Below are 14,653 nucleotides of genomic sequence, written 5' to 3' on the forward strand. Positions count from 1 at the left end.
CTGTGAAACCTGAATGATCTCTCTGAATCTGTCTCTGGCGCTCTGCAATACAGTAGGTTACTCCTCCTCAGCGGCGCTGCCTGGCTCGGCTCTTCTTGGTTGCAGGCTCTGCAGTAGTTCTCGACGCTTCTCCCTCCTCCGGCCGAGTGACGTCACGCCGCTGGGATGGGGATGGCGTCGGGCCGGTGTTCTATCTTCTGTGGAGCAGCAGGACAGTCACAGGAGCTTGCCGATGCCACTCGGCAGCGGGCCCCGGCTGAGGGCCCCACTCGGCAGCATGCCGGGGGCCCCATAGCGACTGCGTGTGTCGCTATGGCGGTAGTTCCGCCACTGCCCATAATACTCATAATTATGACAAATCATGGCTTGAACTATCTTGCTTTGCATGTAATGAGTCTTTCTCATGTATTAGTTTCACCTTTTATGTTGCATTAGTGAAATAAATAAACTTTTGCATGATATTCTATTCTAGCGAAGTCAGTGTCCTTCTAGTGGTCATAGAGACCCTTATTTGTATATGGACATTCCTGTGTGACTGGAAGATGTCAGCTCAGGACAGCGGTGTCCAGTGAAAGTTAACTAGGGTGAGTACATTGAAGACAGCAGAGCCAGACTAGAAGGAATGGGAGGGGAGAGCTGTGCAGGGAGGAGAGTGTTTACAGGAAGTAACCAGAGAGACAAAGATATTTTCAAACTAAAACATAGGAAGCATTGTACAGAGAAAGCGCACTGAGGCAGAGCTGTGACAAGAGAGTGCAGCCACCTTCCTTCCATAACAAGGGTCTCCTCACTGAGTGCTATGGCAAGCCAGTCTACAGGTGGGTGACATCTACTGCTGCCATCTTAGTCTTTGTCTGCAAGCCTCAGGCTTCAGTCATGCTATGGCTACTAGGCTAAACGCTGGGGAACGCATCTGAGAAGGCTACTTTCCTGTGTTTCATTTATTTAAATATGGGTGAAAATATCTGGGAAGTATAAAGAAACTTTATAGATCACATATCACCTTCCCCAGGATTCATTCAGGTGGGCGATTTAAAGTTGTAGTAAACTCCGCTTTTGGACTTGTACCTACAGGTAAGCCTATAATAAGACTTGCCTGTAGGTACAGTAAATCCTAAACTTGCGGTGTTTAGGAGATATTCACAGTGGTTTCAGCCGGTGATGTAACCGGCGCATTTGCTCTGAAGGGACGGCATACCCGTGCCATCCCTTCAGAGCTCTGTGGCGTAAACTGTGACTCCTGTGTGCATGCATGGGAGGGATGGCATTGCAGCTCAGCCATTCAAGGGACCGCAGCCAGCGAACCCAGAAGGAAGACCGGATGAAGATGGAAGCTCTCTCAGTAGTGATAGCGCACCGCTGGAGGGCTTCATTCCAAGGTAAGTATTTCATAATGTTTTATATGCGATGTATACTAGCAAAATATTGCCTTGCAGGGGATTTTTTTTGTTTTTCTTTGAAAGGCCGTGGTTTACTACCGGTTTATGCCTATTCACCGTACAGAGCCGCTGACAGATGCCTGTGCATCCACCTCGGAGCTGCATGCTGGCAGTCCATAGAAGTAAATGTCCATGCACCCTCTTCTGTGGGCTGCCAGCATGCAGCTCTGACGTGGATGCACAGGCATCTACCGGGGGCTATGCACAGAGGATGGGCACCTGTCCAAATGACCCCTTAATGAACATGCATTTATACATTTTTTATATATATATATATATAATTCAGAGTGTCCAGTCAGTATTCTAGAATTCTACTTTCTTTAAACGCAGCTAAACTGACCGCACCTAAACGCAGGAATGCTCAGTGTGAATTGTACTATTTAAAGCAGTATTAAATCTAAAAGCAAACATTTATTATGCCTATGTGTCTTGCAGTGGGTTTTCAGTTTTTGCAGAAATGCACAACAGTCCATTTTAACATGATTTCCTATGGGACGTGTTCATGTCTGTACGTTTTTTAACTGGTGTGTTATTTGGAAAGGGTCAAGGACTTTTTTTTTTTTTTTTGCTTGCAGCAGGTTTTGTTTTTGGTTCCATTGACTGCAAGGAAATGCATTAAAAACACAGTACTAGCTTTTTTTTTTAATGCGTTTTTGCTGGTTTCTGCTGCATGACAGACAGCTCCCAAAAATGAAAAATGCATCCAAAACATGGAAAAATGCATCAACCACAACCTGCATAGGTGTGAACCTAGCCTAAAGGGGAAAAAAAAAAAAAAGCTTGCTGCAACAGCTTGTATAACTGCAGGGTGAGCTGGAGTTTAGCTTTAGTTTGTTTGACCCCTTTCACATTGGGAGGGGGCCACCCATGCGTTGACGTTAAAGCGCCGCTCGCTAGCGACTGAAGAAGGGGTTAAAACCGCCTGTGTTATAGTGCTTCCGAAGCGCTAACTGTTCATTGCAATGGGCAGGGGCGTTTTATATACAGCACTCCCAAACTGCCCCAAAGATGCTACTTTGAGGACTTTTTCTAACGCGCACTGCCCCAGTATGAAAGCACTCAGGCTTTCACATTTAGGAGGCATGGGAGGCGGTTTACAGGCGCTATTTCTAGTGCTAAAACGCCTGAAAACTGCCTCAGTGTGAAAGGGTGCTTAATGTATCTAAATCTGCTAGTCCATCTAATACTCCTCTCCAGACATTGCTACTATCCAAATGTTCCCCCATGTGCTCCTTTGTCCAGAGTGGGGGCACTCTAATACAGGAGGTGTGTTACTGGTCAGATCCCCAGGTGAAAACAGAGCGAGAAAAGTAAAAAAAAAAAAAAAAAAAAACAATGGAGCCACCACATCTAATGATTGGTAAGCTGCAATATATTGCATCACATGCATTTACTGTAGCTACATTTAGAAGTGTCATACAAACACTTGTATATCATTAACTGTGTAAATGAGGTATAAACATTATGCCTCCCAGATCAAGTTCTCATGTGTACACGCCTTTACCTGTGTACACTCATGATGACGTGTGTTTAGAAATATTCAGATTAACCAATCTGCCCCTGGACACACAAAATTCATTATAAACGCAGCTACACCTAACACATGTTTAATTATTACATGCATTTATATACATTTAGAAATGTCCTGTAAAAGGATATAAATGCAGGTTTGTCACTGCCAGTGTGAATGAGACCTCAGCTAAGCACTGTAATTCAAGTAATGTCAAGTCCCTTGTTATTTTCCATTGTTCTCTCTAGGACTAGAGGGACTGATATAGTGATGTGAGTAGATACAATAATTTTACTACCGCTGTAGCAGCTATATATACTTCGTAGCGAATTGTGTTTTTTTTTTTTTTTTTTTTTTTTTTTTTTGCTAGTCTCAGTAAATTTCACTTCAGACAGGAAAGTTTCAGTGATGTAAGGCTTATGCTGGCCATACACTATACGAAAAATCGGCCGAACACATTTTCGAAAAACGAACGTTCGACCATGACCGCAAACGATCGTGCCATCATGTAATGACCGATAAATTGTTCAGTGGACATGAATAAATAATTTTTTGTTCGTTTTTTTACATATACCTAGTGCAGACAGTTCGGACGGGAAACACATTAACCTTGCAATTTATCGTACGTTCGGCAGAAATTTTCCAAACTTCCCGTTCGTTTTTTTTCCACAAAAACGTCACAAACGATTATCGATTTGTGCCCATTAACTTGCCGAAAAACGAACGAAGTGTCTATACGAATGATTTTTCGGCCGATTTTTCGTATAGTGTATGGCCAGCATAAGTTTACACTTGCAGTGGACCTTGCCACCCCTCCAAATGCGATTTGATTCGCAGTGGATCTGTTTTCAGAGGCGTTTGACAAGCGGGGAGGAAGTCCTATGTCACCTCCTCCCTACCTGATTTAACCTCTTTGTCCCAACTGTGTGCAATGCACATGGTTGAAGCATGCTTTCATTTAATGCAATAGGTTCGCTACAAGAGGTATCATTTGCTTCCCAGCCACAGCTGTGTGTACAACCCTCTCTGGTTGCCTGTGCAGCATAAAGCGGAATGAAAACCTCCTTTTTTAAAGGAGTGAGCAGGCAGGCTCTTTATTGCAGAAGAGACGTGCAATGTATTTTCTGCAATAAAATAACTCTACCTCCTCGCAGTCGTCTTTAGAGCAGCTCAGTTTACATTCCAGCACAGATCCTGGAGGACTGAACTCCTGCACATGCGTAGGAGTGACATCATTCCATGGTGTACAGCCAATGAACACAGCCATAGCCCAGCATGATGTTGACGTCAGTGAGGGACATTGGACCACTGAAAGGTATTAGGGATTTCAGTTCCATTTTAAGTCGGTTGGTAAAAAATGTGTCTCAGCCACTTTGTTTTACCGCCCTCTTGAGCTGCACGATTCTGGCCAAAATGAGAATCATTATTTTTCTGCTTTGAATAAAAAGATCATGATTCTCGCGGCGTAAAATCTTTCACATTATACAAAAAAAAAATTGGGCTAACTTTACTGGTCCGTTTTCTTTTAAATTCATTAAAGTGTAATTTTTTTCCCAAAAAGTTGCATTTGAACGACTGCTGCGCAAATACAGTGTGACATAAAATATTGCAACAACCACCGTTTTATTCTCTAGGTTCTCTACTAAATATATAATGTTTTGGGGGTTCTAAGTAATTTTCTAGCAAAAAAAAAAAGATTTTAACTTGAAACCAACGAATGTCAGAAAAAGGTTTAAGTGGTTAAACTTCCCTCATTTACACACCAAAGTGTATTCCTTTGATCTAAAGGACAAATCGTTACAATATTTATACAGTACTTTTTTTTTTTTTTTTCCTTTCTTTTGATGGCTGTCGGCTTCAGAAGAGCAGAGAGAATTCTCTGCATAGAAAGAATCGGGAAATACTTTGTCAAGATCGCAACGGGGAAAAAATTGCGATAACGATTAATCATGCAGCTCTACCGTCCTCTAACCGCAAGTGTACGCGAGCCTTAATAATTAATCTTAGTTACATTCTGGGAAAGAATAGTATGAGTTTTGTGAATGGGCGAGAGAGGACGAAGTGGCTGGCAAATGACACCAATGCTTCACACTTGCAGCTGCTGATCTCAAAGGAGAAATACATCCAACGCTCGGATTGGCTGTACTTTTCCTATGGATCGCAGTTCGTTCTGCACTCCTGTGACCCATTTTCAACAGACAGCGTGCTGAAGACTGCTGACATCACAGAGTCGGTCCAGACTAGGAAAAGATTGCAACCATGTGGTTGGGATCCGCCCCAAATGTCTGGAAAGGCACCCGGCTCAGCCTCTCAGTGAGCCGCTGAGAGCCTGAGCCGGCCGCTCACACCCCCTCCACAGCTCAGCGCTCAAGTGAGCGGAGGGGAGGGCAAAGCAATGAGCTAATGACTGACAGTCAGGGAGCTGTGAAAACCGTCAGTTAGTCAGCGGTGTTTGATCACTTGGTTCAAAGTGTTGGAGACAGCGGGGGACAGATGCAGCCTCAGCTTGAGGTAAGTATGATTAAACAAAATTCCCACACATCTCTTTTAACCCTGCAGCACTGGAAAATCATTACTGTGCAGGGAAGATTTCCACACTAAGTAGCAGCCAGCATGACATAGGACACACTTTGTTATAGGTGAGTTATGTCCCTGGTGCTGCACAGCCAAAAAAGATGTAACTCCACCTAAAGAGGTTGTAAGTTACAACTTGTAACAGCTAAAGTTTTTTTTACCCTAAGGGCTCTTTCACATGGGGCGGATCAGTGATGATCTGCCCCATGAACATCCGCTTGCTCAGCGGGGATCGCTCCACCGATCCCCGCTGAGCAGGAAGATGACAGGTTTGTCTCTGCACACTGTGCAGTGACGGACCTGTCAGAGCGCCGCTCTCCCCTATGGGGTATCGGGTGACGACGGACCATAGAGTCCGTCGTCACCCGATCAGATCCGAAAACGGATGGAAAAGTAGGTTTTTCCTCCGTTACACTTTTTCAGATCGGAGCGGGTCAGATGTCAGCGGACATGTCAGCGGACATGTCACCGCTTACATCCGGCGCTCCATAGACCTCCATGGAGTGTCCGTTCAGGTCCGCCTAAAAACTGACAGGCGGACCTGAATGGGCAGTCCGTGTGAAAGAGGCCTAATGCATTTTCTGCATTAAAGTGATACTAAAGTCTCGTTTAAAAAATAAATAAATAACAAACATGTTATGTTATACTTTCCTGCTCTGTACAGTGGTTTTGCACAGAGCTGTCCGGGTCTTCCTCTTCTCCGGTCCCTCTTCGATGCTCCTGGCCAGTCCCTCCTGTTGAGTGCCCCCCCCCACGGCAAGCAGCTTGCTATGGGACACAGACACAGAGGTGAGGCCCGGCCCTGCCCCCTCTCTCCTCATTGGTTCACTGACCTTGATTGACAGCAGCGAAGTGCCATTGACTCCCGCTGCTGTGTCAGCCAGTGAGGAGGGGAGTCCCAGACATAGTTGAATCGAGATGGGCTCAGGTAAGTATTAGGGGGGCTGCTGCACACAGAAGGTTTTTTATCACATTAAGCTAAAAAAAAAAACCTTCTGCCTTTTTTTTTTTTTTTTTTTAACAATAGATTTTTATTGAAGGGATTTTCTTAACAATACAGATTGACATTGTCACGATAATAATTGTGACTAACTTCTTTGCAATAGTTCTTAAGAATATTCTTATACAAATACAGTAATTGATAGTCTGTACCAGCCTACCCCTATTGGGTTCAAACTGTAGGCATGGATAGGCCATCAACTGCGTTAATTAGTTGAATACAGAAACTTGTAAGGAAAACAAAAAAAAACAAAACAAAACACATATACATACACATATATACTTAAATTAACTGAACAAAACTTGTTGCATAGGTTAATAAAGTGGGTCCAGGATGATATACTACATCTGAGGTGTGTTTATATATGACTTCAGTGTACTTCCAACTTGTCATAAGATTATATATTAAATTGTTTTAAGTAATTGGATGCTTTGGGATGGGATATCCAAGTACTCCATTTCTTCCTAAATGTAATGGCGGAATAGTTTTTTTATAAGCCAGCATTAATTCGTATTGGGCATGTGTGTTAATTCTGGCTATAACTGTCGATAAATTGGGTGCATTACTGGATTTCCAGAGGCTGGATATAGTGAGTAAAAACCTTCTGCCTTTACAAGGGCTCTTAGAATATCTTGAATGCTAGAATGCAGATGTTTAGGAAATTGACACATAGTGATAAATATAAAAAAAATATATTTTTTTTTTTTTATTTTTTATTAAATATTTTTGCACACTTACAATATAAGAAACGACATGGTAATATTGAAACTCAAGTTTGAGCAGTTTAATTACGCAATGAACAGAGTTAAAAAAAAGAATGTTACCTGACATTTTTTTCTACATGCCTTCACACATTGAGGAAGACTACTCTTGTATGGACGTGCCCTAACCAGCAGGTCTGTGTCCCTGCCCCCTCCCACTTGAGCCTTATTTTCAAATGGAACCTGAAAATACAAATATTTTTTGCACTATGAAATATACAGTTTCGAGACCCAGGAGTGCTTCTGAATCACTTTTTAAAATTGTTTGATGAAACGCCCCTGGACAGTTGCCTTAAATATAGAATTGGGGGTGGCTACCCTTGGGGCTGTCGGGTCTACCATTTTATATAGCTTTAATGTATATACCCAAGAACAACAATATATATTATTGTAGCTTACTGGTCCTTACTGCATTAAGCCCCATACACACTATTAGATTTTCTGCAGATTTTTGTCTTCAAAATTACCAAAACCATGTAGTGCAAGGGTCTGCCTGATTGCATACAAATTTAAACTCTTAAGGTTTGACCTCATATTATATGGTTTTGGTAAATCTGAAGACAAAAATCTGCAGAAAATCTAATAGTGTGTATGGGGCCTAAGTCTTCTTTTTCACACTATTTTTCCCTTTATTTTTAACCTGGTAATCCTGCCATTAACACACGTCCTGTCCTAGTCTGACAGCCTTTCAGAGCAGCATTGTCACCCTAGGACAGGGAGTGTTTTAGAACTACATAATACCTCCCTCTCTTCTTCATAACAGGGGGAGGTGTTTTGTAGTCCACATAGATAGCAGGGAACAATGTTAACTGACCATTTCAAAGGCTGAGTACAAGAAGTTATCAGCTGGGTGAACAGTTGTTTTTTTTTTTTTTTTTGCACATGTTGAACATACAATAAAATGCTTTCAGTCATACAGTATGTTTAACAGATCAAAAGGGAGCAAATATGAAAAATGTATTGTTAGCGGATACACTTTAAGATACACAGTTGACATATTCATTGTTAGTCATTGTATCTGTATGTTGCTATTAGAAAAAAGAAAGTGATACAAATCTTGGATTAACTCATCATTGAAAATGAAAGCATTTTTAAAAAAACCTGTTGAGTTTCCTAGTTGTGTCATAATAGAAGCTTTTATTTTCAGTTCCACAATTTTCACACCACCAATGCCAGCCACCCTGTTCCCAGACAATCAACATCTACACATTCCATTATATTCTATATTAAAGTAGTAGTAAAATCATGGTTGAAAACAACAAAAATGGGCACCTTGTAGGTTTAAGTCATAATATAATATACTAGTATGCAACGCATACTAGTACAATATGACAGACTTACCTACAAACGGAGCCCTCCAGCGCGCCCAGCGCTCCCTGGCACTTCCATCTTCACCTGATCTTCCTTCTGGGTTCGCAGTCTTTGACTGTTTGAATGGCCATGCAGTGTTGATGTCACTCCCATGCATGCGCCTGGGAGTGACATCACTGCGGCATTCAGACCGGGCCATAAATCTGGCTGAGCTGCGCATGTGCAGCTCAGATCACATTACCCACTGACAGGCAGGAGGGAGATTTATGATAGAAGAGATCTCTAGCCTGTCAGCGTATTTTGTATTACTTCAGTTTGCTACCACTTTAACCAGTTCCTGCCCAAGCAATAGCCAAAGACGGCAACGCTATGGTGGGCGGTGCGCTCTGTGATCACTGAGTCTTTCGAACCTGGCTGATCACAGATCGGGGTAAGGGGCCAATCACAGTGGCCCTTTACCATGTGTTCACTGTCAGCCAATGACAGCTGATCACAGGATGTGAACAAAAGCCAGTTATTGGCTTTTCTCTCCTCACGCTGACAGCATTTAGGAGAGATGAAGAAAGCCAATAACTGGCTTCTGTAAAAGGGACATCAGTCCCAACATTGCCCACTAGTGCTACCAATCAGTGTCACCTATTAGTATCAATGCATCTATCAGTGACGCCTATCAGTACCACCTCTCAGAGCCCAACAAACTATAAAAACATTATTTTTTTTTTTTCAAAATGTTCTGTTTTTTAATTGTTTAGCAAAAAATAAAAAACCCAGCAGTGATTAAATACCACCAAAAGAAAGCTCTATTTGAGTGAAAATTATAAAAAATGTCATATGGGTAAAGTGTTGCATGACCGCGCAATTGTTATTCAAAGTGTGACAACGCTGAAAGCTGAAAATTGGCCTGGGCAGTAAGGGGGTAAAAGTGCCCAGTAGGCAAGTGGTTAAGGGGCAATGCTACCTGTGCTTGGATATCATCCTGACACACACACTGGAACTGAAAAGTGGCTTGGAGAAGCTATAAATCCTCTTCAGCATTACAGAAGTCCAGTTGAATGTGACTACTACTAACTACTGTACCATGGCTAAATGAGAACCTTCACAGAAATATTATAGAAGTTTGTTTTTAGTTAGTTTGAACAGGTAAGCGAGCCATAGATAGAGCGATTTTCTTTCCAGCCACCACAGTCTGTGTTGATGGGGGAATCTCTCCCATTGAGCCATTGCGTTCTCCCGGCGGGGGAAGCTGTCCCTGCCTAAAGAACACAGTGATTATTGCTAGCAGCTATAGCCCCTGACAATAATCCAACATGCTGGTGACTGATCGAACAACTTGGCTACATTCAGCCTGTCCATACATGATTAGAATCTCAGGCAGTCCCTTCTGAACCAGATGAGATTCGATCAATCTATGGCCAACTTTACTAAAACTATCTCCTACAAAAAAAAAAAATGCACAAAAGAATATTTAACCCCTTTATGTTGGCTGCAGCTGGTGCTTTACAAGGGTTCTGATGCCTAAGGTCGATACGGGGGCTTCCGATCCTTTTGCACTGTGATTGGCTGCACGTTGCTGATGTAATCGGGAGCCCAGCCTATTGGCTTCTGATTGTCAGTATGTAACCATGAGTTGATGGTGACAGCTTGGTCACAGTTCTGGGGGTGCTGATGGAGTACGCCCCAGAATTACACAGTGACTTATACATGCGATGGGTGGTTGTTGAGGCCTGTCCACTCTACTGTGTACAGTGGTTGTAAACCGGTTCCACTACACCCAAAATGTTCTCATTCTCAGTCAAGCAGACGATGTCCTGATCTTTGGGATCCCTTCAGGTAGATCTCCCCAGTATTGATTTAGCTGTGTCAGACCAAGCCATCAGTGTTACCAGTACATGAGAATTCTTTTTATATTTATACTCTGCTTTCAATATGTCTTGGTCTATACTGGATTCTCCATAAAAAATTCAAGGGGAATTCACTTTAACAGGTGACTTTAGGTGGCCAGCTGAAGATCTCCTTCTTGGTCATAACTGGATTGCATAGAACTTAATAAATTATGTGGAGGAGCAAACCTTTAATTATCTACTTCTAGACAGTTTTGGGTAGAGTTTGATATAGAAAGCCCAGCCCTGTTTCAGTTATAGACATATGATATGCTGGCTTCTTCCTGTTAGGACTCCAGAATACACCTGCATAGTCTCATGTCTAGGTCCATGAGTCAGAAATCACTGAAACCATTGAAACAGCATGATAACCTTGTATTTTCAGGAGATGTTTGCAATGGAAGCTTCCATACTTTGGTATAAGTGCATTTTTATTACCCATGATCCTTAGGCATCTACTGATATGGTTATCCATTTTGGAAGGACTGGCCCTTTTAAAACATGAATGTCGTTAGAGTGCAAATACCATGTTAGTCCAATACTGGAACATAAATGTAGATTTTTTCCAGTCGGTGGTATTGTGTTGCCTGGAGGGAAATATCTTTTGCAAAAGTATCTGGACAGTTGTAACTCATGAATGAATGCTGAGCTCACTGCTGAGTACTGTTGTCTGTAAAGTTACTTCTTTTTAAGTCCTGAATTTCTGGTTTGTTCTGATTTTCAGGTCCTTGTATGCTTTCCTTTGCATTATACTAATTGCCATTACATACACAACTACTCCTCTTTACATATTTCTTATTACATCTTATTCTATAAAATGTATTGCTACAGTTGTAAACTGTGCTTTGTTTGATAGTATTTCTTCATACAGTACATGGCACACAAGCTGAAAATTTCAGTTCTTTAGGAATATAGGGTTCAAAACATTTTCTACAAAATCCTGTACCCGACTCTCTTCTGCAGCTCTGGCAGTGTCACGTTTTAGGCCAGTGATGGTCAACATTGGCACCTCAGATGTTTTGGAACTACATTTTCCATGATGCTCATGCACTCTGCAGTGTAGTTGAGCATCATGGGAAATGTAGTTCCAAAACATCTGGGGTGCCAAGGTTTGCTATCACTGTTTTACGCAGTAGTGGTGATATGGCACAGAAATAGAATTTCACGTTATAAGGCAAAGAAGCCCTATAGGTGGGGTTCAGTGCCTGGATGCTAGGAATTGTTAATCATATTTTTCTCCTAAAGAGAACTGCAGTTATTTTTTTTTTACAGTACAGTTACAATACAATAAAATACAGGAGAGTTAAGAGGGCCTTGCTCATAAGAAATTACAATCTAAGAGGGTGTTGCAAGTGTCACAAAGGGTTATAATTGTTGGGGATGAGCTGAAGTCATATATTTTTTTTCTATCCTGCATTTTATTGCAATGTAGCCTCCCTGGCGGTTTTCCCGAGTGTGGCTCGGGGTTAAAATTCAGTACCATTAGCGGTAACCCCGAGCCACACTCGGGATCGCATTGCAGGATCCTGGGGCGGCGTTACTTACCTTGTCCCCGGGATCCTGCGATGTCCCCCGCAGTGTCCGAGGGCTCCGTCCTCCTCCGAAGCCTCTCCGTGCCAGGCTCCGTTCCCTGCGAGCGGCGCGACGCACGGGGGCGGAGCCTGGCGGCAAATTCAAAAAAATGTCAAAATCATAACACATACAGTACTGTAATCTTACAGATTACAGTACTGTATGAAATGATTTCACATCCCTTTTGTCCCCAGTGCTCTGGCCCATGCCCTGCATGCAGTTTTACATGATATGTTCTTTCTGCCTGAAAACTGGAGATTGTCCATAGCAACCAAAAAGTGTCCCTTTACGTCAAAAGTGGCTTTAGACCAGCTAGAAAACAGCGATAGTAAATTAGAACACTTGCAGAATTGAGCGATAGTGAATTGTGGGGAAATTTATTTTATTACTATTTTTTTAAATTTTTTTTTTAATTATTTATTTTTATTTATTATATTATAATTTATGTTTTTGTGTTTCAAACTTTATCATACCGGGGATATCTACTAGACTCTTGTTTGGACAGATTTAAGTGTGTTATTGTTAAGATTTACAGACCTACAATATAAAACGCCAAATTTCCATGCAAAATAATTGTACCGCTTTCAGCACCTAAAATCCGAAATAATCATACCGCCAGGGAGGTTAAAAGGTGGTTTGAATACAGAGGGTCACACACTAGAGAGATATGCAATTAGCGGACCTCCAGCTGTTGCAGAACTACAAGTCCCATGAGGCATAGCAAGACACTGACAACCACAAGCATGACACCCAGAGGCAGAGGCATGATGGGACTTGTAGTTTTGCAACAGCTGGAGGTCCGCTAATTGCATATCCCTGCTATAGTATCAATTCAAGTACAATGGATTGGAAGATGCATAATGTATACCCATATATTTAGCTTAAATTTTTTTTTTTATAAATGTAATAATTTTTGTATATGTTAAATGCTTTCAAATTAAAGCTGAAATCCAGACACAGTAAATCCAACCCCTCCCATGTGCCCCCTTTGATTGGATTCCTATTCCCTTTATGTCTAAATCGATGGAGGGATATGTTCTTCTTTCTGTGCTGCCGAAACCTTCACCACAATGGAGTGGTTGGGGTGAACCCTGGCGCAGAGATTGGGTGGCCCCTGCCATGAACCAGAATGAAATCTGCTAGATGGTATGTAGACTGGCATACTTTAGTTTGTTGGTGTCTGTCTTATATGCAGCAGTTTTAAACAGAATATATAGGGATTTCAGTAAAACAACTGTCGAATCTCGCTTGTACAGTAGAAGTAAAAATATTTTTTACTAAGCTACTACCAGCCCACATGCCCTTCAGCATTGAAGAGGCGCTTTGAGAAGGAGGTCCCCCTTCCAAACCATAGGTTCCAGGCATGGACAGGCACCAGGCTCTTCGGTACCCAGGAAAGAATTTACCAGCAAGATGGTGGCTTGTACTACCTACCCCCCCCCCCCCCCCTTCTTTTCCTTTCCATGGGGTGGGGTGGGGCAAGTAGGTGTGTTGTTGCCTCTTCCCTTGAGAACTGGTTTTAGGGGTACCTTGTGTGTTTGGTAAGGAAAATAAACACCCACACCATTAAAAATGTAAAAAAAAAATTTTCACTAAAATTCATTAATATTTACTGTCCAGGTTTCAAAAATGGCTAAAGGTGTCTTATCCATTGACAGGAGCTCAGAGGAGAGGAGGGAGTATCAGCCAACCTGGTCAATGCCCCTGAAAGCTGGAAATTACTGAAGTAGACAGTGCTACTCCAATGATCTTCACTAGCTTTTAGGTCCCGTGCTGAGCGGCTGCACTTCTGCATATTGAATGAACACAAGAGGTTGGCTACTTGGCATTGACGCCATTTAGAGAAATCTTTGCATTTTGTGAATGAATGCAAAGCGTTCTCTGATTGGAAAAGGTGGAGAGGTGAGGTGGTGATGTCTTGCTCCCCATCTTGTCCAATCAGAAAATGCTTTGCTGATCATCCCACTGGTGAATGAAGCTGGAAGCATCAAGCATTTCAGACTTTTGGTTTCAGCTTTGTCGTCCCCCAGCAGTGCTGACAAGGGAAGAAGCTTATGCACGATCTGTGGTTGATCAGCTTCAGTGGGGTACAGAAGTGACATTAGGGGTCTACTATATCCCTGATGTCTCTTAAATGAGACTCTCCTTATGTGCAAACACATAGGGGGCTTTCCAGCCTCCTATGTGATAGCAACAAAATTTAAGTAAAAAACAAAAAAAGCTTTAAAAATCAAAGTAACACATATAAAAAAAATGTTTTAAACCCCTGAAGACAGCGATTATATTACACATTTTAGGTATCGATGCACACGTTGGAATGTATGGAAAAATTCTAGGATGCTTATCTCTAAACCAATAAGCTGTAAAGGAATAACTGAAATCTGCATGTTCTCGGGACTCTATCATGAATGGTCTCGGAGGCGGGTTATCCAAAAGCCTCCCACGAATAGGAAGGAGCTTAGGGCCTTCTAGGGTAGAGGTCTCAAACTGACGGCCCTCCAGCTGTTGCAAAACTACAAGTCCCATGAGGCATTGCAGGGCTGACAGTTACAAGCATGACTCCCACAGGCAGAGGCATGATGGAACTTGTAGTTTCGCTAGAGCTG

At 42.2% G+C, this 14,653-nt stretch overlaps 1 protein-coding gene across 2 annotated transcripts in view; it reads left to right on the plus strand.

Annotated features, from left to right (window-relative positions):
- Positions 1-639: 639 nt before the first annotated feature.
- The window catches only part of CASP6 (caspase 6), a 50,867-nt gene continuing 36,853 nt past the window's right edge, over positions 640-14,653 (plus strand). Inside the window, exon 1 of one of the 2 annotated variants that reach the window (XM_073602510.1) lies at positions 640-818. In XM_073602510.1, coding sequence (XP_073458611.1) covers positions 800-818 — 19 coding nt within the window. In that variant the 5' untranslated portion in view covers positions 640-799. The remainder of the gene's footprint in view (positions 819-14,653) is intronic. The other variant, XM_073602519.1, reaches the window with a different exon arrangement.

This window comes from Aquarana catesbeiana, linkage group LG01 (assembly GCF_042186555.1).
Source record: "Aquarana catesbeiana isolate 2022-GZ linkage group LG01, ASM4218655v1, whole genome shotgun sequence".
Taxonomy (NCBI): Eukaryota; Metazoa; Chordata; class Amphibia; order Anura; family Ranidae; genus Aquarana; species Aquarana catesbeiana.